Here is a 27,791-nt window from a genome sequence, read left to right as displayed (position 1 = left end):
CAAATTTTTTTCAAGTTTTCAAAATTTTTTCAAAATCAAATCTTTTTCAAATCATATCTTCTCAATCACATCTTTTTAAAACCATAAATTTTCAATCATATCTTCCTAATCACATCTTTTTCAAAATAGTTTTCAATCAAATCTTTTTGATTTCTAATTTCAAAATCTTTTTCAAAAATCACTTTACTTCTTTCTCAATCATGGTTTTCGAAAATCAATTAAAGTTTTTCAAAATGTTTTCAAAATCTTTTACTTAATTTTCGAAAATTTCTTCCCCTCTTCTCACCTCCTTCTATTTATGGACTAACACTATTCCTTAATGCAAAATTCGAACTCCATCTTCTTTGATAAGTTCGAATTTTCTACTTCTGCCTTCTATTTTTCTTTTCTTCTGACACCTCAAGGAATCTCTATACTGTGACATAGAGGATTCCATATTTCCTTGTTTTCTTCTCTTTCATATGAGCAGAAGCAAAGACAAAAGCATTCTTGTTGAGGCTGACCCTGGACCTGAAAGGACCTTGAAGCGAAAGCTAAGAGAAGCTAAGACACAATTCTCTGTAGAGGACCTAACAGAAATCTTCAAAGAAGAAGAACCCATGGCAGCCGAAAACAACAACAATGCCAACAATGCAAGGAAGGTGCTGGGTGACTTTACTGCACCTACTCCCGACTTCTATGGGAGAAGCATCTCTATCCCTGCCATTGGAGCAAACAACTTTGAGCTTAAGCCTCAATTAGTTTCTCTAATGCAACAGAATTGCAAGTTCCATGGACTTCCATTGGAAGATCCTCATCAGTTTTTAGCTGAATTCTTGCAAATCTGTGACACTGTCAAGACTAATGGGGTTGACCCTGAGGTCTATAGACTTATGCTATTCCCTTTTGCTGTAAGAGACAGAGCTAGGACATGGTTGGACTCACAACCTAAAGAAAGCTTGAACTCTTGGGAAAAGCTAGTCAATGCCTTCTTGGCAAAGTTCTTTCCACCTCAAAAATTGAGTAAGCTTAGAGTGGAAGTCCAAACCTTCAGACAGAAGGAAGGAGAATCCCTCTATGAAGCTTGGGAAAGATACAAACAATTGATCAGAAAGTGTCCCTCTGATATGCTTTCTGAATGGAGCATCATGGGTATTTTCTATGATGGTCTGTCTGAACTGTCCAAGATGTCTTTGGATAGCTCTGCTGGAGGATCTCTTCATCTGAAGAAGACGCCTACAGAAGCTCAAGAACTAATTGAAATGGTTGTAAATAACCAATTCATGTACACTTCTGAAAGGAATCCTGTGAATAATGGGACAAATCAGAAGAAAGGAGTTCTTAAGATTGACACTCTGAATGCCATATTGGCTCAAAACAAAATATTGACTCAGCAAGTCAATATGATTTCTCAAAGTCTGTCTGGAATGCATAACGCACCAGGTAGTACTAAGGAGGCTTCATCTGAAGAAGAAGCTTATGATCCTGAGAACCCTTCAATGGAAGAGGTGAATTACATGGGAGAACCCTATGGAAACACCTATAATCCTTCATGGAGAAATCATCCAAATCTCTCATGGAAGGATCAACAGAGACCTCAACAAGGTTTCAACAATAGTAGTGGTGGAAGAAACAGGTTTTAGCAGTGGCAAGCCTTTTCCATCATCTTCTCAGCAACAGACAGAGAATTCTAAGCAGAACACTTCTGACTTAGCAACCATGGTCTCTGATCTAATCAAAACCACTCAAAGTTTCATGACTGAAACAAGGTCCTCCATTAGAAATTTGGAGGCACAAGTGGGTCAGCTGAGCAAGAAAATTACTGAACTCCCTCCTAGTACTCTTCCAAGCAATACAGAAGAAAATCCAAAAGGAGAGTGCAAGGCCATCAACATGGCTGAATTTGGAGAGGAGGAAGGGGCAGTGAACGCCACTGAGGAAGACCTCAATGGACGTCCACTGACCTCCAACGAGTTCCCCAATGAGGAACCATGGGAATCTGAGGCTCAAAATGAGACCATAGAGATCCCATTGGACTTACTTTTGCCATTCATGAGCTCTGATGAGTATTCTTCCTCTGAAGAGGATGAGTATGTCACTGAAGAGCAAGTTGCTAAATACCTTGGAGCAATCATGAAGCTAAATGACAAGTTATTTGGAAATGAGACTTAGGAGGATGAACCCCCTTTGCTCACCAAAGAACTGGATGACTTATCTAGGCAGAAATTACCTCAAAAGAGACAGGATCCTGGGAAGTTTTCAATACCTTGTACCATAGGCACCATGACCTTCAAGAAGGCCTTGTGTGACCTAGGGTCAAGTGTAAACCTCATGCCTCTCTCTGTAATGGAGAAGCTAGGAATCTTTGAGGTGCAAGCTGCAAAAATCTCACTAGAGATGGCAGACAACTCAAGAAAACAAGCCTATGGACTTGTAGAGGATGTTCTGGTAAAGGTTGAAGACCATTACATCCCTGCTGATTTCATAGTCCTTAGAGACTGGGAAGTGCATGGATGAATCCATCATCCTTGGCAGACCCTTCCTAGCCACAGCAAAGGCTGTGATTGATGTTGATAGAGGAGAATTGATCATTCAAGTGAATGAAGAATCCTTTGTGTTTAAGGCTCAAGGATATCCCTCTGTCATCATGGAGAGGAAGCATGAAGAGCTTCTCTCAAAACAGAGCCAAACAGAGCCCCCACAGTCAAACTCTAAGTTTGGTGTTGGGAGGCCACAACTAGCTTCTAAGTTTGGTGTTGAACCCCCACATTCAAACTCTAAGTTTGGTGTTAGGAGGTTCCAACATTGCTCTGAGCATCTGTGAGGCTCCATGAGAGCCCTCTGTCAAGCTACTGACATTAAAGAAGCGCTTGTTGGGAGGCAACCCAATGTTATATTTTATCTATTTTCCTTTGTTATGTTTTCTGTAGGTAGATGATCATGAGAAGTCACAAAATCAATTGAAAAAGCAAAAACAGAATGAAAAACAGAAAGAAAAACAGCACACCCTGGAGGAAGATCCTGCTGGCGTTTAAACACCAGTAAGGCTAGTAGTTGGGTGTTTAACGCCCAATCTGGCACCCTTCTGGGCGTTTAACGCCAGAAAGGGGCACCAGACTGGCGTTAAACGCCAGAAAAGGGCAAGAAGTTGGCGTTAAACGCCAGAAAGGGGCACCATCCCAGCGTTTAACGCCAGAATTGGCACAGGGAGCAATTTTGCTAGCCACTTGGTGCAGGGATGACTTTTCCTTGACACCTCAGGATCTGTGGACCCCACAGGATCCCCACCTACCCCACCACTCTCTCTCTTCTTCACCCATTCACCAATCACCTCAACACCTCTTCCCCATAAACCCTTCACCTATCAAATCCCATCTTTCTCTTCACCACTCACATCCATCCTTCATAAAACCCCACCTACCCCACCATTCAAATTCAAACCACTTTCCCACCCAAACTCACCCATACATGGCCGAACCACAAGGCCATCTCCATCTCCTCTATTTCTTCTTCTTCTTCTACTCTCTTCTTTCTTCTTTTGCTCGAGGACGAGCAAACCTTTTAAGTTTGGTGTGGTAAAAGCATTACTTTTTGTTTTTCCATAACCATTTATGGCATCCAAGGCCGGAGAAACCTCTAGAAAGAGGGAAGGGAAGGCAAAAGCTTCCACCTCCGAGTCATGGGAGATGGAGAGATTCATCTCAAGGGTGCATCAAGACCACTTCTATGAAGTTGTGGCCTTGAAGAAGGTGATCCCCGAGGTCCCTTTCAAACTCAAAAAGAGTGAATATCCGGAGATCCGACATGAGATCCGAAGAAGAGGTTGGGAAGTTCTTACCAACCCCATTCAACAAGTCGGAATCTTAATGGTTCAAGAGTTCTATGCCAATGCATGGATCACCAAAAACCACGACCAAAGTGTAAACCCGGATCCAAAGAATTGGCTTACTATGGTTCGGGGGAAATACTTGGATTTTAGTCCGGAAAATGTAAGGTTGGCATTCAACTTGCCCATGATGCAAGGAGATGAACATCCTTACACTAGAAGGGTCAACTTTGATCAAAGGTTGTACCAAGTCCTCATAGACATCTGTGAAGAGGGCGCCCAATGGAAGAGAGATTCAAGAGGAAAGCCGGTTCAATTGAGAAGGCATGACCTCAAGCCCGTGGCTAGAGGATGGTTGGAGTCTATCCAACGCTCAATCATTCCCACTAGCAACCGGTCCGAAGTTACTATAGACCGGGCTATCATGATTCATAGCAGCATGATTGGAGAAGAAATAGAAGTTCATGAGGTTATAGCTCAAGAACTTTATAAGGTGGCGGACAAGTCCTCTACCTTGGCAAGGTTAGCCTTCCCTCATCTCATTTGTCACCTCTGTTATTCAGTTGGAGTTGACATAGAGGGAGACACCCCCATTGATGAGGACAAGCCCATCACTAAGAAGAGGATGGAGCAAACAAGAGATCCCTCTCATCATCAAATCCCTGAGATGCCTCAAGGGATGCACTTTCCTCCACAAAACTATTGGGAGCAACTAAACACCTCCCTAGGAGAATTGAGTTCCAACATGGGACAACTAAGGGTGGAGCACCAAGAACATTCCATTCTCCTCCATGAAACTAGAGAAGATCAAAGAATCATGAGAGAGGAGCAACAAAGACAAGGAAGAGACATTGAGGAGCTCAAGCACTCCATAGGATCTTCAAGAGGAAGAACAAGCCGCCATCACTAAGGTGGACCCGTTCTTTAATTTCCTTGTTCTTTATTTTTCTGTTTTTCGAATTTTAGTGCTTATGATTATCTATGTTTGTGTCTTGTGATCATTAGTGTCTTAGTGTCTATGCCTTAAAAGTTATGAATGTCCTATGAATCCATCACCTCTCTTGAATGAAAAATGTTCTTAATTGAAAAAGAGAAGAATTGCATGAATTTTGAATTTTATAACAGTTTAATTATTTTGATGTGGTGGCAATACTTTTGTTTTCTGAATGTATGCTTAAACAGTGCATATGTCTTTTGAATTTGTGGTTCATGAATGTTGGCTCTTGAAAGAATAATGAAAAAGGAGACATGTTACTGAGGATCTGAAAAATCATAAAAATGATTCTTGAAGCAAGAAAAGCAGTGAATACAAAAAAAAAAGAGAGAAAGAAAAAGAAAGAAAGAAAAAAGAAAGAAAAAGGAAGAAATAAAGTTGTGATCCAAGGCAAAAAGAGTGTGCTTAAGAACCCTGGACACCTCTAATTGGGGACTCTAGCAAAGCTGAGTCACAATCTGAAAAGGTTCACCCAATTATGTGTCTGTGGCATGTATGTATCCGGTGGTAATACTGGAAGACAGAGTGCTTTGGGCCACGGCCAAGACTCAATAAGTAGCTGTGTTCAAGAATCATCATACTTAACTAGGAAAATCAATGACACTATCTGGATTCTGAGTTCCTAAAGAAGCCAATCATTCTGAATTTCAAAGGATAGAGTGAGATGCCAAAACTGTTCAGAGGCAAAAAGCTAAAAGTCCCGCTCATCTAATTAATACTGATCTTCATAGATGTTTTTGGAATTCATTGCATATTCTCTTCTTTTTATCTTATTTGATTTTCAGTTGCTTGAGGACAAGCAACAATTTAAGTTTGGTGTTGTGATGAGCGGATAATTTATACGCTTTTTGGCATTGTTTTTAGTATGTTTTTAGTATGATCTAGTTAGTTTTTAGTATATTTTTATTAGTTTTTAGTTAAAATTCACTTTTCTGGACTTTACTATGAGTTTGTGTGTTTTTCTGTGATTTCAGATATTTTCTGGCTGAAATTGAGGGACCTGAGCAAAAATCTGATTCAGAGACTAAAAAGGACTGCAGATGCTGTTGGATTCTGACCTCCCTGCACTCGAAGTAGATTTTCTGGAGCTACAGAAGCCCAATTGGCGCGCTCTCAACGGCGTTGGAAAGTAGACATCCTGGGCTTTCCAGCAATATATGATAGTCCATACTTTTCCCAAGATTTAATAGCCCAAACCGGCGTTCAAAGTCACCCATAGAATTCCCAGCGTTAAACGCCGGAACTGGCACAAGGATGGGAGTTAAACGCCCAAACTGGCACCAAAGCTGGCGTTTAACTCCAAGAAGAGTCTCTACATGAAAATGCTTCAATGCTCAGCCCAAGCACACACCAAGTGGGCCCGGAAGTAGATTTTTATGTCATTTACTCATCTCTGTAAATCCTAGGCTACTAGTTCTCTATAAGTAGGACCTTTTACTATTGTATTATAATCTTCTGATCTTTGGAATCTTTTGATCTTTAGATCTTTTGATCATTGGGAGGCTGGCCATTCGGCCATGCCTAGACCTTGTTCTTATGTATTTTCAACGGTGGAGTTTCTACACACCATAGATTAAGGTGTGGAGCTCTGCTGTACCTCGAGTATTAATGCAATTACTATTGTTCTTCTATTCAATTCCGCTTGTTCTTGTTCTAAGATATCACTTGTTCTTCAACTTGATGAATGTGATGATCCGTGACACTCATCATCATTCTCACCTATGAACGTGTGACTGTCAATTACCTCCGTTCTACCTTAGATTGGGTGGATATCTCTTGGATTCTTTAACCGGAATCTTCGTGGTATAAGCTAGAACTGATGGCGGCATTCAAGAGAATCCAGAAGGTCTAAACCTTGTCTGTGGTATTCTGAGTAGGATTTAATGATTGAATGACTGTGACGAGCTTCAAACTCCTGAGGGCGGGGCGTTAGTGACAGACGCAAAAGAATCACTGGATTCTATTCCGGCCTGATTGAGAACCGACAGATGGATAGCCGTGCCGTGACAGGGTGCGTTGAACATTTCCACTGAGAGGATGGGAGGTAGCCACTGACAACGGTGAAACCCTTGCATACAGCTTGCCATGGAAAGGAGTAAGAAGGATTGGATGAAGACAGTAGGAAAGCAGAGAGACGGAAGGGATCAAGCATCTTCATACGCTTATCTGAAATTCCCACCAATGAATTACATAAGTATCTCTATCTTTATCTTTATGTTTTATTCATCATTCATATCCATTTGAGTTTGCCTGACTAAGATTTACAAGGTGACCATAGCTTGCTTTATACCAACAATCTCTGTGGGATCGACCCTTACTCGCATAAGGTTTATTACTTGGACGACTCAGTACACTTGCTGGTTAGTTGTGCGAAGTTGTGATAAAGAGTTGAGATTACAATTGTGTGTACCATGTTGATGGCGCCATTGATGATCACAATTTCGTGCACCAATGTGCCAGATGCACTACCGGTGAATTGTTGTTGGCATGCACATCTCGATGGCCCTTTGCATCGATGCGCATTGATCGGTGAAAATGCCTTTTGGTGTCTTCCCTCCCATGCAACGGAGCCAATACTCGAATAGCCATTTGAATGATTGGATGTCCTCATTTTTTATCAGAGCACATCCGAGAAAGGTCGACTGAGCGTGGTGATTCACGCCCACAAAAGAACAAAAAACTAGATTGAACCTGCAAAAATGGACACTGTCATCTGTTATGAACCAAAATGTGTTGCCTGTGTGAACCTAAGACTTAATTTCGGTGAACCAAATACCTGTTTGTGTTGTACGTGGTGTTGAATGAAACGATATCTCCAAAATACTCACATGCAACTCTGCTTCTTGCATTGGCTAGAATGCATTTCTGATAGAGTGATCGCCTTCGAGGTTGAGCTCGAAAAAGAAATTTTGATTCTTCTCTTTCATTCTTAATAGGTACTTCCCGAATTCTTTGGCATCGTTTTATTCGGACACATTTCATACTTTCCTTGTGATGTAATTCCTCACATTTTTTTCATAAAACTTAGTTCCCGATAAGTCGATGACTGCCCACTGCTGTTACAAATGATTGCTAAGTTTTGCTCGGTCTGATTCTGGCTTCCTCGTTGTTTTTGATGGTGCGACGCACAAACATGCTTAGCTGCCTGTGTTGTTTGAGCATTTCTGTTCAATTTGGACAGCAGGGGTGTGAATGATTCAAAACAACTTTGGAAATTGTCTAAAGACTGACGTCCTTCAATATGTGTACGTAAATCCTAGCTGGACAGTTTATGCCGGCTGAGGGGTTTGTCTTTAGAGTTTGAGATATCTTGGATTTCTACCTGCCCTCTCTACTGCATACGATTAGTTGATTCTTAATCTCATCTCTCTTCCGAGTCGTGTTCCTTATTTTGGTAGAAAAATTGGCAAGTTTAGAATAGTTTTTGTAAAACTTTCCAGCTTCTTCTAGTGTCTTGAAAGTCATCCCAACCTTTGGAACAAATTGTTCATCTGCAACACACCTGGACTGTAGAATGAACCGGACATATTATTAAAGCGAAACCATTATATAGTACTAAATGAACGGAACATTGTCCATTATATAAATTCAAATTCGAACAACTGTTTGCATAATGGACCGAACATATTATTAAAGCGAAACCATTGTGTAGTACTAAATGAACGGAACATTGTCCATTATATAAATTTAAATTTGAACAACTGCCTGCATAATGAACCAAAAATATAAATCAAAGCGAAAACAATGTATAATGCTAAATGAATCAAACATTGTATATATAAAATCAAATTCAAAACACCTGTGTTTACAATTTAGAGATTATCATTTCAATTCAATTCAATTCAAATTAGCAATTGCATTCCATTCAATTTTATTCAAAATTGAATAATCAAAACTCCGTCCGCTTGATAGGATTAAGAAGAACAATCCAAATCGCTCTCATTCAACTGATTTAAAGTTGAATCATTCATTGTTTTGATTGCCTATTGAAATCTGAAAACGAATAAGATAAATCCACAGATCGAAGAAAAAAATGTAAAAGAATAGGAAGAAGAACAATGAGTAGCAGAGAAGAACGACAAGTAGCATAAAAGAAAAGAACGACGAGAGTAGCTCCAAAAATTGCAATGCAGAATATTGCATATCATTAACATTGAAGAATGTTTTAGTTGAAGAAAAAACTTTATGTAATTCTGTTATGTTAATAGGAGAAGGAGGAAGCGCACGTGTATTTTATATAAATTTGTGGAGGAAGGGGGTTTAAAAAAAATGCTTGAATGGCTTGGTTAAATTTAATTTTTATAAATGTAGAGTATTATTGTATTTAATATGTTATTCATGAGTTTTGTTTTGAATTTATGTAAATTATTATATAAATATTTTTCTTTTTATTTATCGTACACACTGAATTTCTTTTAATAAATATCAAATTTAATTTTTTAGTCATAAAAATTTTAAATTGATAAGTAAAGATATATAAATTACTATGGGTGTGTTTGTCAAACACGTTGGGGAGGAGAGAAGTCCGTTTGAGCTTCTTGAAAGTTTCACTTTGATGTTTGGCAATTTTTATCTTTGTGAACGCAGAATTGATTCTGCCTCTGAACCCACGCTTAGGAGAAGCTCAAATTTGTAGCTTCTGCGTTTCACGTTTCACGTTTCATGTTTAGGAGAAGCTAAAATATTTCTTTTTTTACCAATCCTACCCTTCATTTTCTTCTATAAGAATGATACTAGTAACTATTATCTTCACAGTCATTCTTTGTAGTTCTTCCTACTTCTTCATAATTTTTTAGTTCCATTTTTTCATCAAAATCGTTTAGATTTATTTCAATCACTAATATATTGAATTTTTTTATTTTTATTTGATTTTATTCATATGAATTTTATTTACGTTTTATGGTATTTTTTTGTTCATATGATATATGTTGTTGGTTTTATGGAATTTTTATTATTTCTTATCTGTATAATTTTTTTTCTATTCTTTGATGTACTCTATTTTTGTTTTGTATTAATTTTTTTATTTTTTATTCTGAATTTGTAAAATTTGTAATTGTAATTATAATTATTATATACTACGTTTATTATCAAAATTTTGAATAATATAAATTATGATCTTATAGAAAAAGGACAAAATAAATAAAAAATTAATTATAAGTAACAATAGAGTCATAAATAATAAAAATTTATAGTCTAAAATAATACTAAATTAAAGAGTACTGACGATACTAAAAAAAATTATAGAATATTTTTTTTGTGTGACATTATAAAATTTATAGTACTCTCTTTTATATTTTTATTTTTTATTGTATTTATTTTATTTATATGATAAATATTTTTTATATTATTTTTTATAGTATTTTGATTTTGTAGGTATATAAAATTGATGTCTATTTTAGTAATTTTTCATCTAAAAGTGATTTTGAGTAATATAATCCAAACAACATTTATTTTACTATAATCAATTTTGATATAAAGATTACCAAACATAAATCACGTTAACCCAAACTAACTTATCATCAAAATCAATTTTATGCAAACTCTAATTTAAAAACTGTAATCCAAACATACACTATATCTAGTACGTTGTATAAATACCTATAGATTGATAATTGGTATAGGTTGTTAGATATAAAAACCTTTTATATTCAAAACGAGAATTATGTGATAAATTAACATTGGATAGTTAATTAAAGAAGGACAAATTTGTTTATGACTAGTTGTAAGTAACCGATCCTATTCCAACTTTATTGACATGATACTCAACCATGCATATATAGATCGGACTCAGTTACCTAATTGCTACTACTAGATCCAATTAAATTAATCATCGAGTCAGAGTTGATCGAATCAATATAATCAATGGGATTACCCATATATAGATCCTAGCTAGGGAGGCTTAATTTGGAAGCCGTAGAACATCAGAACGTCTAATGGTGGCGCATGCGGTTGTGATACGTTGTCTTTGGGTATTTCAACAGTTCAACAGGTGTAACTCGAGAGAGACTATTCTCTCAAACAATAAGACTGTATTTGTTTATGAGGATAGAACAAAATAGAATACTAAAAATAAGATTAAAAAATAAATTATAAAAATTTAATTTATTATTATTTTTTATATAAATATTTAAAAAATATATAATAATAAAAAATATAATTATAAAATTAATAAAAATAATAAAAAATAAATTATATCTCTTATTAGTATTTTTATTTTTTTTGTCAAAAAAATATATAATATATTAATTTAATATCTTTAAATATAATATTTATCTTTATATTTTATTTGTTAAATATAATTTTATATCTTTATAATTTTGTCTTAATGTTTCTTGTTTGTTTAGCCTAATAGCAAGTTTATTTATATTAAAAATATAATTATTTATTTGTAATTTAGTTTATTTTTTAAAATAATTTTATAATATAATATCAAAATTGTTATGACTAAAAATTTAAAATTTAATCTGTTATTTAAAAAAATGAATATAAAATAAAAAATATAAAAAATTTCAACAAACTTTAAAATAGTTTTTATTTAAAAAATATATTAAAACTATAGTTATTCACGTGGCTCTTTTTACTTGAGAAAAATAATTTTAAAAAAATTTGAAGAAATTAAAGAATGATGTATTTTTGAAGTTGAATTCATCCAATCTAACCAGTACACTACAGTAAACTACAATTGTTGTACATATGAAGTCAACATCCATCACATGCTAAGAATTAATTAAATGGTAGCATGCGGAGACAGCGCATGCATGCATTACTCCATTTTAAAGCAACTATTTTTGCTGTAGTAAATGCCTTCTGATGCAAGTTCCCCCGGCCCCTCCTTTCTCTCTTTCTCTCTCTAAACTCAAAAGGCGATAGTGATTTAGTGAAAGCGTAAGCTACGTTTTAAATTGCAGTTGGAGCTGCACCGCAATAAGTCACTTTTTATTTTTAATATTAGAGAAGAGTGCGTAAATACTAAATACTGTAAAAATGAAAAGTATATTATAAAATTATGAAAGTGAAGTAAAAAAAATGTAAGAGTCAGATTTTGAGAATAAAAAATTTATGGATCAAATTTATGTTTATAATTTTTTTAAATTATAAATTTAAGAGTTAGATTTGTGTTAATAAATATTTTATTATTTTAAAATTATAAATTTGACATTGTAGTAAGTGCAATGCTTGTCGTTGTTTTTATTTTATGTAAAATATTTTTTTTTTAAAAAATCATATTTGTAGAAAGTATTTTATATATATACAAGTATAATATTAACTACGTACTAACTATACCTATTTATGAATATATAACACTACACAAGAATGAATATATAAATAATAACTTGTCAGTAATACTAGGGTATAATACTGTTTTTAAATACCTATAACATATATTATGAATTCAAATTATTCACAAATATAAGCATATATAATTAATATATTTATATAAACTTGTATTATTTATTATTAAAAAATTTGTAATAATATCTTCAAACAATATTACAACTTTTAAAAACATAAGTTTTTAGAATATATATATATATATATTTATATTCAATTGACTGAATATATCATAGCCATTACAATTACAACTTTGATGCAACTATAGTCATTGAACCCGTACATACATTCAACTTTGTGATTGTAGCCTTTGTGATTTTTCGGAATTATATATTACCATTATTTTATTTAGTTTAAAAACTCACATTTTTCTAAAAGATATGTTTATGTGCTCAAAGAGTACTTTAAGAGGCTGAGAAGTATTATATAAATAGTTACAAAATATGTAGTGTGATTCTTTAGTGTGTGTGAAATGATATCACACAATAATTGGGACATGATATAATTGAAGGCCACAATTTAGGTACCATGAATATAATCCTGTCACAGAGATATATAACTGATGCTGCTGTTCTCCAAAAGTATCATCCATGTTAATTCATGTAACAAGATTTTGGTAGAGTGCATATTATTATTATTGTTACTATTAAAGTATTTTTTTTTTTCATCAAATGTATCTTTTAGAAGTTAATTTTTTAAAAAATTTAATTGAATTGATCAAAAATAATTTTTAATACAAATAAATCAAGTTTAGTTGTCAAGTAGTTATATTTGTCTTTTAAGTCTTTTGAAAATTTAGTCGGGAAGAATACAATTGATACAAATTAAAAATGCAAGGAATAAAATTAAAATAAAATAAAATTTAGAAATATTTTTAAAATTTTTAATAAAATTTAAAAACAAAAAATAAACGTTATATTTATTATTATTATTACTATTATCATTTAACCAAAATCCAAATAATGAAGTAGTTAATTAATTAATAAAGAGCAGAAATTTCTGTGGTACACAATAATAATTGATTTAATTAGTGATACATGAAGAAGATTCAAAATTTGATAGCTGGAACTATATATTATGTAATCAAGATTTTGTTTTATTTTGCAACCAAAGACACACTTGTAATCTCTGGACCCATCAAGAAGACACTCTTCACGTGGCAGCATATGCACAACTTGATATGTAGCTCGTGATGAGGCTCTAAATCTAGTAGTCTACTTTAATTTTTAATGAAGAACCTCACTAAATTAAACTAACAAAATCAAACCTAGCTAAATAATGCTGCATTCATTAATTAATGAATCTTTCTGAAGTATGGAGAAATTTGTAATCAACAGTGACATATATGTCGCTATATTATAGTCTATATATTTATTGGTTATTAATTAATAAAAAATGTCTCTTTATGCCAGATGTATATATATTAATGGAAAAGTCTAGAGAATAAGTAATTTTTGTATTTTTTGGCTAGTACTTAACTATAAAAAAAATGAATGATTTTTTATTATTAAATATAATTTCATACCATTAAAAATACTGTTGATAACTAATTAATGATTATAAAATACCAAAATAAATGACGCTTAGCATTCCTTTATATACACCAATAAGCTGTTTGCGCCAATTTTCGAACAATCAACTGTTTCCATCAGTTTTAGAAGGTTAACAGGAAAAAGAATTAGAGAAAAATAAATAAACATTTGTACACAATAAATCAATAATTATATATTTGTGTATAAATATATATAATTTAATTTATTTTTAATATATATTTATATTAGTGATTGATTTTAATGTATATTAATATATTTGTATGAAAAATTATATATTTATGTGTCATGCATGAATTATTTTAGAAAACATGACAAGTATTTTGGACATTGCATTTGTTATTCTTTAAAACAAAAGCTGACCTTTTATAATTTGTTTGACCAGTGTATGTAAGTAGATTATGATTTAGTGATTTACGTTTTAATAAGAAGCATATACGTACGGATATTAGGGTTTTGCTTCCACAAGGGATTGGACAATGTACAATAAGGACACCACCTTCTGAAAAATGGTAAGACTATTTTCAAAGAACAAAACTTGAAAAAATTGGTTATTTAGCAATTAGAATAACGGTTAAGAATAATAGAATATTGAATTTGAAGATGCGTGGATAATATTATCCGAGAATTAATATTTTAATACACTAGCTTCTAGTAAGATTAGTAACACAACCCACATCTGCGGATATATGTTGAACCTGTTCTAATCCAATCAGAGTGAATTAAAAATCAACCCATAACGAATAAGATCTAATTTGAGTACCGAACTTACTCGATCTATCCGTCTAATCGACCTTCTTAATATATAATATGTAATGTTCATAAAATATATATATATATATATATATATATATATATATATATATATAGAATAAATAAATAAAGATTTGAATCTAAATTTTTGTATTTTACACAAATAATTAGTGCCACTAAATTAATAACTGAATTTCTTAATTACAAACAAATAATATTTGATATTATAATATATACAAAAACTAAATGTTGTGTTTAAATAAGCTCTCGACTATCAACTTCACGTAAAGTCGACTGCACTTACGTTTTCACCTTAATTATATTCTATCCTATTCTATCTATTTCTACCCCTATTTCTGTTTATCAAAGAAACAGCTTTGGCAAAAGGTGTGTAGTGGGGAATATATTCCCTTAAATGCCAGAGAGCCACAATATATATATTTTCAATAAAAGGTTTATTTATTTCAATATTTTCACAAAATATTTGACTTTTGTATTTGTTTGAGGATTGTTTAAGTTAATAGAAAAAGAAATTTTTTTAATAATTTTTTTTATCTTTTAGCACGTATTTGATAAATTTTTAGTGATAAAAATAAAAATATTGAAAAAAATAAAAAATATTTTTTTGAGAAGTATTTTTTTAAAAAAAAGATATATTTTATATAATAGATAAATAAAAAATATTTTTATATTATTATACCCAAATATAATTGATAAATAAAAAAATTTTATATAAAATATCTAAACATAAAATTATTTTTATTTTTTATAAAATTTTTTAAAATAAAATAATTATAAAATTTTTTTTAAAAATTCATCCAAACAAATCCTTTATATTTAGGTCAATAATAAAATAATATTTCTTTAGGTTCCACCAATTTGGCATGAAGAGAACAGGGTTCACCCAAGATTAGAACATGCACGTGGCTCGAGAATCATTGTTTAGAATATCGTCAGTTCAAATAAACTTTTCGTTTTAATTGTTTCTTAGTTAATAGTTAAAAAAGGATAGTGGAGCCGCCATAGCTATCCTATATAGCTACATGGTGCGTGAACTAAATAATACAATGTTGGGCATGGTTTAATTTAGTTCAAAGCATGATCTTACCTCGTTTTTAATGAGAATTGTACTTGTTAGCCATTTTATTTCTCTTGCTTTTCCTTGTTGGCTTGTTGCTTCACTTCTCAAGCTAAAAAGTCAAGAGACATTGCCTCGGTGCGTGTACCAGCGAAGTGAATGAGACTTATAAATTGGTGAAATTCAGTTTTTTGTCTCTATGTATATTTTGACTTTTGGTTAGTTTTAGTTTAGAAATTAAAGATCTAGTCTAGGTCTCCATTATAAAATCAGTTTAATAAATAGAAAAGTGTTAGACAGCTAATATGTTTTTATTAATATTAGCTAATATTTTAAATTAATATTTTATTTTTATATTATTAAAATTTAGTATTTATAATTTAAAATTTAGAATATAATTTTTAGTATTTAGAATGAGCCAAATATTTGTTAAAAATAATATATTTTATTGATCATGTAATATTGTTATAATAAATATGCACTAAAAATGTAAATTAGTTTCATCGTACCATATTTTTATACATTACTTAATGGATATTAGTGTATGTATGAATTCATTATATGGTATGAACTATGAAGAGAAAAATGATTTAGTCTATAAAACACGAATACTTTAGTCGTATTCGCGTATCGGATATATTTTAGATACGATATTTATCAACATTCATTCGACACATGTATTTATTGTATCGAATCATGTCTTAATAAAAAATAAAAAATTTTTTAAACATATTTAGATACATCTAAATATTATCACATATCAGTATGTCTAATTTTATTTTTAACATGTATTATTAAAATAAATTTAATAATAATATATATTTTTATTTATTAAAATAAAAAATATTTTAAATATTTTATATAATTACAATAAGATATTAAAAATAATTAATAAATTAATTTATATTTTAATATTAATAAAATATTAAAATATTATTATAATTTATCTAAAAAATATTTTATATATACATATTGTTATGTCTTATAAAACTTTAAAATTTGGTGGATTTAGTTATATTTACAGAGAATGGAAGTTGCATGTAAATGGATCAAAAAAATTCGATACTTATATGAATTATTTTAAGGAACTGATATATTCCTCTTGTTTTTTGCGGACCTTAGGAACTGATATGATGTTCAAATTACATATTACAAAGAAGATAGAGCAAACTGTGTGTGTACAATAATGGGCAACTCTCTTTTTTCTTGGGTCATTAAATGGCACTTTTCGCTCCTCATAGTGATTCAACTTACCCAAGAAATAGGCCCATGCAAAGAAAAAGAAAAAATTAATTAATAAAAGCAGATCATTGATGCCAAAAAAACAAAAAACGAAAAGACAAATCATTTAAGAGAAAACAAATTCTCTCAGATTATCGATATTTGTCTCCCTTTCCGGTATAAAGGTCTTGGATTTGAGCCTTAGCTAAGTCGTAACGTATAGTGTATGCAACAAAAACAAGGGGAAAAACTCGAATTAATCAATCTACTAAATATTATTTCACCTATTTGGCCGCGGCCTAACCTTTGCCTTATTATCTTATATCTTGATTTTTCTTGAATAAAATGAAATGTCTTGTCAAAAAAAATAAAAAAATAAAACCAAAACTCAAATATGAAAATCGAAGATCAAATTCTTAAAAGAAAAATGTCAGTAATTAAAAAATGAAAAAAAAAAAACACTAGACTCGAACAAAATCTAATATAGTATTCTCCAATCCTCTGATGTATCTTGTAAGCATTGCATAGGGCAAAAATAAGCCTAAATGTAGTGATTATTTTTGGATAGTTGGCCAACCTTGATCTGCCTGTGACTTAACAAACTGAGCCAATACTTTGATATCTTGGTCTTCCAAACGAGCTCCAAATGTGCACTGCCCGCGTGGCTTGCATTCTTTTCCAAACCCCTACACGATAATATAAATATATAATAATACAAAATGAGTCACTCAAATGTTACATACCCGAGATAACTTACTGGCATTCTTCCTTTGCCATAATATGTTACACGGTAGATTGCTTCTTCTGTATCAACTCCATTCCTGTGGTAGCATTAATATTTGGATTACTTCAAACATACTTAAACAAAATTCTCAAGTTTTCTACATGGACTTAGGTTGCTGTGTTGTGGCAGTTACCTCTGTAAATCCTTTGTAAATAGAGTTGCCCCCTGAAAGGGAAAAAGAAAATGAAAAGAATAAAATTTAGCTACGACATAGAAGATGCGATGTCATGCATAATTAATTATATGATAGAAGATTATGCTTACTGGTTGTATTACGTTACCACCTGCATCATGGCATCCAATACAAGATTGTTGAAACAATGTGGCTCCTCTCTGAATTTCTAAGGTTTGCGCACTTGAAACTGTACAACCAAAAGAATCTCAGAGAAGCTAGCTCCAATTATTGCAATGGTAAACTTTTCTCTTTTATTTGTATTAATACTATCGTTAATACTACTAGAAAAAAAATAGACAGAATTTATCTTATTTAATATTTATTAATTATTTTGTTATTAAATATTTTTGTAATCCTATTAAAAGTAGTTATTAGATTAGTTGATATTTTTTTTTTGCAACCAATACAGTTAGTAGTTATATCAGAATGCATCTAAAAATAGCATTTACATAACTATTAATAATTATACTAGCTGTAAAAAAAATATCAACTAGTTTATTAGTTACTCTTAATAAATACCTGGGTTAACTAATCTTTTTATAAATTATATTTATCTAATAATAATAATAATAAATGTGAAATCAGTAAAAATAATAAATATTTTATATTTTAGCTAAGAAATTTTATGTTTGAGTTGACGTAAATAAATTTATAGTTATAGTCACTACAACAATATAGATTATTTTTTAGGGTTATAATGTGTAAAAGAAAATTAAAATTTGTCAAAAAAACAAATTTTGACATTATTTTAACTATGAAAATATGTTAATAAAAGTTTTGTCAAAAATAGTATTTTTAACATATAAGCGATTGTGAAAAAAATTTAAATCTTATTTTGATAAATATTGGCTGTCAAAAATAATTTATTAGAAAATTTTGAGAACATATTTTCTGTGATACTTATTAATTGTCAAAAATACTATTTATTTTGACACTTATGGACTATAAAATATTCTCGACAAAAAATTTTGACAAAAAATTTTAACAAAAAATGAGATGTGATCTTGAAACTATCCTAAACTGAGAACAGTGTGATGTCAAAATTAACAGAGCCCAAAAAAGAAAAAAAATAGTAAAATAAATTGAAAACAAATGAGTGTCAAAATTGAGGAGTAATTTTCTACGGTCAAATTTTTCGTCAAGAAAATATAGAAAATTTGACATTTGTGATATTTGTCAAAAATATATATTAATTTTGACATTTAATTATGATATTAAAAAATAAAATGTCAAAATAACTCTATTTTCTTGTAGTGAGTCTAAAATTTAAAAGGTCTCCATTTGTTTCCGGTTTAATGTGATAAGTGCTGACGTGGTGGGTTAAATGATGACGGAATACGATTATGTCTTATCATATTAATATTTCAATTTGTTATGTTAATATTTAACTTGTCACGTTAATATTTGACAAAATAAATTATCAACATGAAATCTTGATTTAAGTAACTTTTTTATTTAGAGTCTAATAAGTTTTTATTTGTCTCTGGTTTGATGTGTTAAGTGTTGGCTTGATAGATTAAATACTGATATAACACGTTTTGTTAAGTCAATATTTTAATTTATTATGTCAGTATGTTTAACAGAATAAATTAACAATGTAAAATCAAACGCAAACATTTTGAAGTTTATTAAACTAAAACCAAAAGATAAATTTTACAGGATTAACACAAAAAGCTGTATATATTTTATATAAACCCAAAAAATTTAGGTAAATTCTATTCAATTCTCTCTCAAATAAAGGATAAGTTATCTCTTATAACATGTCTAATAACTATTGAATGAAATAAATTATGTTATTATGGTTAACATTAATTCTTAATTTAACTTGAGTTTTGTGATAAATCGGTTCGAACTTTGAGCAACAAGGGATGAACACTGAACATTTAAGAATAAGAGAAGAGAGTTTTTGAATTCCAAATTCTTGACGTGAATTGCAGAGACTGAAAATTCGATTAGTGAATCTTAAATTGTTGATATTACAAGTTTAGCTATATATATAGTGTAAATGCCACTAACTAACTATCTTACTGCTAACAGAAAAATAACTCTTTAATTAATTCTATATATGTCAGCAAATTAGTTATGTAGAGCAGTGTGAAATGTGAGTAGAAAAGGGTGAAATCTGATGGTATGAAGCTGGTTCACACCTCCCCTCCTCTCAAGGTTGGGCTTATAAAGGTCATATAAGCCAAGCTTGGAGTGAGAAGAAGAGAGGGGTGTAGGGGAGAGGACTTTAGTGAAGATATCGGCAGTTTGGTGTAATGTGGAGATGGGAAGGAACTTGATAACTTGTGCTTGAGCCTTATCGCGTACTATATAGCTGACAGTTTCTATATGTTTGGTACGTTCGTGGAACACCGGATTGGTCGCAATGTGCAATGCAGATTGACTATCACAATAGATAGCTGTTGGTCTGAGGATTGGAATTTGGAGATCTTGAAGGATGAAGATGATCCGTTGAGCTTCACATGTTGAGGCAGCCAAGGCTCTATACTCGACTTTAGTAGAAGAGCGAGTACCGGTAACCAGTTTCTTACTCTTCCAAGTAATTAGCGTAGTACCCAAAAAAAAAAAACAATAGCCGAATATTGTGTCAAGGCAGGTGGCCCAGTTACTATCTGAGAAGCCGGTGAGTTGTAAATCTGATTCGATTTTGAATAAAAGACCCTGGGCAGGAGATGATTTCAGATATTTCAGGGCTGTTTGAGTGGCTTGAAAGTGTTTACTAGTGTGGTACTCAAGAAACTGACTTAGCTTTCCAATGGTAAAGCTAATTTCGGATCTTGTATTGGTTAGGTATAAGAGTCTTTCTAGCAGTCTTCTGTATTTACTAGCATTTAGCATTGGGTCTCCAGATTCTTTAGAGAGATGAGAAGTGTAATCCATGTTTTTGCCATGTTCTTCCAGTAGGTCTAGACAATATTTTTTGATACATTGCTATTTTTCTCTTGCTTCGATCAAATTCAAAGCCGAAAAGATCTTTAATTCTCCAATGTCTTTAACTTTGAAGAGGTCATGAAGATGTTGCTTCAAAGCTATGATTTCTCTGATGTAGTTTTAAACAAGTACCACATCATCGACATAGATTATCACAGCTTTGAATCCAGAACCAGCAACCTTTATGAACAAACTATAATCATGTTTTGACTAAGTGTAGCTAAAGTTGACCAAAGTGTAAGCTAATTTTGAGTTTCACTATCTGCTGGCTTGCTTTAAGCCATAGAGTGACTTCTCTAATTTACATACCAGCTTCGGATTAGACACGTTCAAGACAGGATTTGATTTAATGTAGACTTCCTCTTCAAGATCTCCATGTAAAAATGTTGTGTTCACATCCAACTGCTGGACGAACCAGTCTTTGGCGGTTGTAATGGCTAGAAAAATCCTCAATGTGTTCATTTTTACTACTGGACTAAAGATGTCAACATATTCTTGGCCTGAAAATTGGGTGAATCATTATGTAGCCGATTGCATGCTTGCTAGCTGGTAAAGTAGTGAGTGACTAGGTTCGGTTTTCATCAAGATCAGCAAGTTCTGCTTTGATAACCTTTTGTCAACAGGGATACATCACAACCTCTTCATAAGTTTTGGGGTCTGTGTTGGTGATCAAGGCAATGGAGAATTTTCTTTTCTTTTTGATAGACTATGATAGCATAGAACATGAGAAAAAGGGTACCTACATGAAGTTGGTGATGTAGTTGAGCTAGTAGTTAGAAAACAATAACAATCCTTTAAGTAGGAGGGGCATTTTCTTTCTCTGAGAGGTCTTTCAACAATTGGGCTAGCATTTTGAGGAATGTGAGGTGCAGCAACATCTTGTTGATTGTATGGTATATTTGATGTACTAATTTGTAGTGAATTGGCCATTTGGTCTTGTGGTGCTATATCTAAATTTGTGGTGTTGTAATATTGAGATGCAGATTGTGTTGATGATGCATTAAAAGGAATGGTGTTATTCAAATTATTTGTGTTTTGTGTGTATGTGGTATCAAAAAGGAAAGGGTCTGAGAATTGTGCAGGTGATGTATGGCACTTTTGGAAGAATTCTAAATTCTGTGTGTTGCACAAAGGTAGAGTGTTCTCATAGAAAACTACATTTCTTAAAAAAAATTTCTTTAGAAGTTAGATCATATAAAATGTACCCTTTTACTCCTTGTTTGTAGTCTAAGAAAATGCATTTTTTAGCTCTCGAATCGAGCTTCTTTCTATTAGCATGAATGGTTGCAGCATATGCTAAACATCCACAAATCTTGAAATTGTGTATGTCAGGTAGTTTGTTGTGAAAAATTTCATAAGGGGAATTATTTTTCAAAACATTGCTGGAAAGTCTATTGATGATATATATGGCATGATCAACTGCATAATGCCATAGTTTTTTTAGTAAGTTTGCATGAAATATAATTGCTCTAATCACTGTTAAAATGTGTTGGTGTTTTCTCTCAACTATGCCATTTTGTTGAGGGATTTCAACACATGTATTTTGGTGTATAATACTTTTTATTGCATAAAATTCAGTTAGTTTGAACTCAGCTCCATTATCCGATCTAACTTGTTTAATAGTTTTGTTAAACTGAGTTTGAACTAATTGAACAAAATCTTTTAGCAGTGTGGCAGCTTCTGATTTATGTTTCATGAAAAATAGCCAACAAAATCTGTTTTTGTCTTCCACTATTGTAAAAAAATATTTGTGTCCAGCAATAGAGTTAATATTAATTGGCCCCCAAATGTCTATGTGTATTAGATCAAATATTTCTTCTAATATAGACATGCTTATTGGAAATGGAAAACATTTTTGATTAGCATAATGACAAGACTCACAAGAAATAGTACAAAGATCAGATTTATTAATGAAGTTGTAGCTTTGTTGCAATACAAGAATTTTGTCATTTGGTAAGTTTCCTAGTCTAAGATGCCACAAGTTTGATGCACTTCTATTCTTATTGTCATGCATCTTATTACTATTGCTAAGATGTTGTGTTTGTGATATGAAAGATGCTGCTGCAATTGCTAATTTTAGTTGAAAGTTCCTTATAGGTTTTAGGTCTTTAAATGCATAAAGTCCCCTCCTTTACTCAGCTACACCAATCATCTTTGATGAAAGGCAGTCCTGGATCTTGCAACATTTTTCATCAGAGAAAAATTCATATTTGAGAAAGTTAGTCATTTTAGAAATTGATATAAGATTAAACTTGAAACTTAGAATGTCCAAGATCTTTGTGAGAAAAAAGGTTTTAGAGAAAATTATAGTCCTAACTGTTGAAGTTATAGTGTTAGTTCCATTTTGCATTCTAACAAGTATGGGTTCTATTTTATGTAATGAGTGAAAAGGCTCTAAACAGTATGCTACATGATCGGTTGCTTTTGAGTCAATGACCTAGGAGCTGGGTCTAAAAATTGAAATGGACATGGCATAGGCAATACCTTGATGAGAGGGAAATGTGACAAGTTGGTTTATGGCATTTTGAGGTTTGTGTGTATCTAGAAATGGCTGCTTCAAGAGAGCTAGCAAAGCATGCTTCTGTTCCCTTATAAATTCCAATTCTGTACTACTGTCTTCTACTAGCTGGTCATCACTGATTCTTGCAAAATTCTCATCATCAGTGATAGCATTATTGATTGCACCGCTTTCTTGTTTGAGATGAGGAGATAAACCATGCTTTTAATAACATGTGTCGATTAGATGGTCAGTTTTGCCACAATAAGTACAAACTTTTGTTCATCCTCTTTCTCTACCAGCAGTTTTTCCTCCCTTGCCTCGACCCTTTTCTACTTGTGTTGAGGGTTGATATGGAGCAGCGCTACTTATCAGGGTCTTGTTGTCAATTAATGGTTCACTACACTGGAATTGTCTTTCTTGTTGCAAAAGCAGTGAAAAGGCTTGTTCAATTCTTGGTAAAAGCTGCATCAGCATTATTTGCGACTTTACTGTCGCATATTGTTCGTTTAAGCCTCTGAGGAAACGAACTATGTAGGTCTCATCTCTGTATCCTCTCATAACAGTTCCACAAGTGCAGTTCCCATTCTTGCAATGTATGCAATCAGGTAGAGACCTAAAGTTCTCTAACTCTTTCCAAATTCTTTTCAGCCTTGTGAACTAATCGGTCATGTTTAGATTACCTTGCCTAAAAGTGAACATCTCTTCTTAATCCTGCTACCATGAATACATCACCCTGAAAAATACCCGTGTTTTAAATCTTTTCACAGATCCGAGGCGACATTGTGCCACATCACGCTTTGTGCTATATCTGAGCTAAGTGAGAGAGTGATCCAGAAGATGATGAATTCATTGCATCGTTCCCACACATCAAACAAAAGATCTGTTGATTATGGTTTGCTGATGCTTCCATTCACGAACTTGAGCTTGTTCTTTAAGCTTAGTGCATACAGCATGGCCCTCTCCCAACTATGATAGTTGTTTGAGCTTAAAACTATGAAAATTAGCGGTGAACCAGGACTTTCACAAGGATCTAGATAATAAGGACTCGTTGGATCTACAATCGAAGAAGAGGCATGAGTTCTTGGAGATTGAGTATGATTTATTTGATTGACAAGATTAGCTAGGGTGTGAAGATCGATTTCGAAAATTGTTGCTTCGGGAATTGGATTTGTAGGATGGTTAGCCATTGATCGAGACTTCTTCAAGGCAAAGAAATTGGAGGAGAAAAGATTTCTTGATAAGGATTTCTCGAGTGCAAGAAATCGAACGGATGATCAAATCGAATCAAGAAAAGTAAAATTCACTATGATTGGAAAAGGAGAGAGAAATCGATTAGAAATCGATGAAAGATGGATTCACTAACTCTTCACCAACAGTTCAAGTTCTTCAACCTTGCTCCATGTGATAAATTGGTTCTAGTTGTGAGCAACAAGGGATGAATGTTGAACATTCAAGAACAAGAGAAGAGAGCTTCTGAACTCTGAATTCTTGATGTGAATTGTAGAGACTGAAAACTTGATTAGTAAATCTCAAATTGTTAATGTTACAAGTTTAGTTATATATAGTGTGAATGCCACTAACTAATTATCCAACTGCTAACAAAAAAATAACTGTCTAAATAATTAACTCTAGGAAAAGTATACGTTACCAAGAGAGAGTCTGCCAACTATTACCAACACGTGATAAATTAGGATTAAACCATGATTAACTTAGATGTGGCTTTATTTAGTAGATGGGCTTCATGTCCAGCCCAACTCAAGTTGGCAGATTTTGACAGATAAAAAATTGGTAACGTAGCACTACTGTTAACTCTATATATGTTAGCAAGTTAGTTATGTAGAGGAGTGTAAAATGTGAGTAGAAGAGAGTGAAATCTGAAGATATGAAGCTGGTTCACAAGTTTTGACAATTAATTAAACTAATTAAATATATTAAATATTTTTTGTAAATTACAAGAATTACAAAAAAATCTTATTTTATAATTTTTTTAACTACATATATATTAATTAGATCTAACAATACAAAAAAATAAAAAATTAAAAAGAACAAATAAAAAAATAAAAAAACCAAATTACAAATTTAAAATAAAAAATTGATAAAATGTTATTGAATAATAATAAATTTTATAATTATTAATAAAATTGATATAAAAATTATATGATTTTATAAATATAAAGTTTAAATAGTTTTATTGTAATTAATTAATTTAGTTATCAAAACTTATATTAAATTAAAAATTAATATTAATTATTTTGATGGTATAATTAATTTTAACTAATAATTATTAAATTTATTATAAAAAATAACTTGCTCTTTATTTAAAAGATGATTGAATAATAATTTACCAAAAATTTATCTATCACATACATACAGACACACACTCACATCCATATAATATATATATATATATATATATATATATATATATATATATATATATATATATTTCACTTACTATCTTAAAAAGTATATTTTTAAAACCTCTCATCTTTAACTTTATTATTATCATTATCATCACACTTCTTTCTCAACTCCTCATATATATATATAGAAGATAATAGGCAATTTAACTAGTAAGTAATGTTTTCACTTACTATCTTAAAAAGTATATTTTTAAAACCTCTCATCTTTAACTTTATTATTACCATTATCATCACACTTCTTTCTCAACTCCTCATTTCAACATAAATTTATATCTTTTAAATTTTATTTTATAAAATAAAATATAATTTTTAATTACTTATTTTATAAATAAAACAAAAATAAAAAATAAAAAAATTATACTTTACTCTATTAAATAATCTAAAATTTAAAAAATTCAAATTTTAGTGTACTATTTTCCATCCCTACCGTACTACTCTACTCTTCATCGTTGACGTTACTGAACTACTTTCACACCTCAACTTTTAATCTCACGTTTGACTTCACATGATTACTGAAAAATGAATTTTAATGTTGAAATTTATTTAAAATACTAGAAACAAAATTAAAACAAATTAAATATTAAAAATAAATTTTAATTTTTTTTAAATTTGATAAAAAAAATATATTTAAATAATATTTAATTAATAATGCAGAATTAAAAGTGACAAAATGGATAGTCCATGCAATTTCGTCAACACCCACCCACAAACTATTAAATAAAACAAATTCAAAATACTATTTCACTTAAAAATACTAATATAAAAATTTGATCATTAAAAAAGTAAATACAAATAAAAGATAATTAAATTATTATATAATTTTTTCATTATCTTTTAATTTTTAAATTTAAATAAAATTATTTAAAATAATATATATCTATCAATATAGCAGCAATTTAGAGAAATATAGCAGGGGCATTACAGTAATTCCAGGCATAAGAAGAGCGGCAGTGGGATTGATTGACACGTCACCTTGGGGAGATGAGATAGGAGATAAGGCAAGAAGAGCAGCCACAATTGGAGGAGCCAATCTCTTAAGCTTGTAGAACTTCACTTCCCCATTCTTGACCTTTCCAGGAATGTAATTCTCTTCTTTCTTCACATTATCCTTTAATCAATATCATCATACATGTCATTAACCCTTCTTACATATTCTAGTCTCTTCTAGTTGGTTATAAGATTATGATTCATAAACACACATGATGATAAGAGACAGGCGGAGAGAATAACAGGAGTATAATTAATTAGTTAATTACCTTAGTGGAGAGGATTCTAGTGTAATCAATGCAACATGATATCATGCCGGTAAGCTCCATGTTGCTGCTTCTTTTGTTCTAAAGTGAATGTGAAAGCGGAAAATATAAGTATATATACATATAGCTAAAACTCAAGGGAGATGTGAAATACTGAAATGTATGTTGTACACTACAACAATGATGAGGTATCAATGCACACATCTAAATACTAGATATAAAATAAAATAAATTTTTGTCTGTGGTGGTTAAAAATTTGGAATGGTTATATGATCAAAAGAGTGGGAAAATTAATTGATTTCTTTTCTGTAAATAGGAAACGATTTCAAAACTTGAAAAATTATGTTCCAAGGTTTTATAAATAAAAAGAAAAAACAAAAATAAAAAAAGTGTTCGATTTGACATGAATGGAAAATTCCTCTAAAATTATATTTTCATATATGTGTAAAAAAATTAGATAAACAACAAAAATAATTATTTTTCATAATCTAAAGTTATTGATAATCTAAATGGATAACTTGTTTATACTGTCAATTAAAATCCATCAAATTGAAAAAAAAAGTTAATTGTCCACCAAAAAGTTTAAATATTAAAATTAATTTCGAAACATAATTCATGTTTTTTAATACAACATATTCTAAAGATGAATTTATTAACGTCTAAAGTGAATCAGATCAAGTTAATTACTTTGTATCTAGTCACATTTGAGCATATAACTGTTAAAAAATATGTCATAACAATTCACTGCACGGAATGGATGGTACGGTAGGTGTGTGCAGGTCCGGCCCTACTCGAAAATTCGAATATTTTAGAAATTTTTTTTGGTGTGATTTTATCAGGTTTAGAGTCGGATAAAAATTTTAAAAATAAATTCGGTCATTATTTTGGATCGGGTCCGGGTCATGGCTCGAGTCACCCGAACTCGGTCCGGTGGCCCAATCATCATACACAGTTAATATTTTGTGTTATTAGTGATCAATGATGGC

General features: G+C 31.4%; 1 protein-coding gene and 1 non-coding gene across 3 annotated transcripts; both read right to left on the bottom strand.

Moving 5' to 3' along the window:
• Positions 1-1,004: 1,004 nt before the first annotated feature.
• On the bottom strand, positions 1,005-1,112 carry LOC112798708 (small nucleolar RNA R71). The gene has a single exon (XR_003200307.1). It is a non-coding gene; the product is annotated as a small nucleolar RNA R71 (small nucleolar RNA).
• Positions 1,113-16,553: 15,441 nt separating this feature from the next.
• On the bottom strand, positions 16,554-27,312 carry LOC112796678 (cytochrome c6, chloroplastic). 2 transcript variants are annotated; one of them, XM_025839249.3, is made up of 7 exons: positions 26,809-27,215; positions 26,525-26,660; positions 17,782-17,879; positions 17,651-17,682; positions 17,491-17,554; positions 17,311-17,419; positions 16,554-16,761 (listed from the first exon to the last, which is right to left on the bottom strand). In XM_025839249.3, exons 1-7 carry the CDS (start codon positions 26,866-26,868, stop codon positions 16,748-16,750), a joined length of 513 nt encoding a protein of 170 aa, XP_025695034.1. In that variant the 5' UTR covers positions 26,869-27,215; the 3' UTR covers positions 16,554-16,747. The 2 variants fall into 2 exon arrangements, with proteins under 2 accessions (XP_025695034.1, XP_025695033.1); XM_025839248.3 differs by lacking the exon at positions 16,554-16,761 and having other exon boundaries at positions 17,129-17,419; positions 26,809-27,312.
• Between the last annotated feature and the right edge of the window lie 479 nt (positions 27,313-27,791).

The sequence above is a fragment of the Arachis hypogaea genome, chromosome 4 (genome assembly GCF_003086295.3).
Source record: "Arachis hypogaea cultivar Tifrunner chromosome 4, arahy.Tifrunner.gnm2.J5K5, whole genome shotgun sequence".
NCBI lineage: Eukaryota > Viridiplantae > Streptophyta > Magnoliopsida > Fabales > Fabaceae > Arachis > Arachis hypogaea.
The sequence above is the reverse complement of the archived record's forward strand: the minus strand, read 5'-3'. Positions and strand labels throughout refer to the sequence as shown.

Bases quoted from the DNA above. Each gene is read 5' to 3' on its own strand.
- LOC112796678 (XM_025839248.3), bottom strand. From the start codon at position 26,868: ATGGAGCTTACCGGCATGATATCATGTTGCATTGATTACACTAGAATC. The intron at 17,683-17,781 runs GTAAGCATAATC...TTTCCCTTTCAG, and splicing joins GTGGTAACGTAATACAACCA to GGGGCAACTCTATTTACAAA. The intron at 17,420-17,490 runs GTAAGTTATCTC...ATTATCGTGTAG, and splicing joins ATGGCAAAGGAAGAATGCCA to GGGTTTGGAAAAGAATGCAA.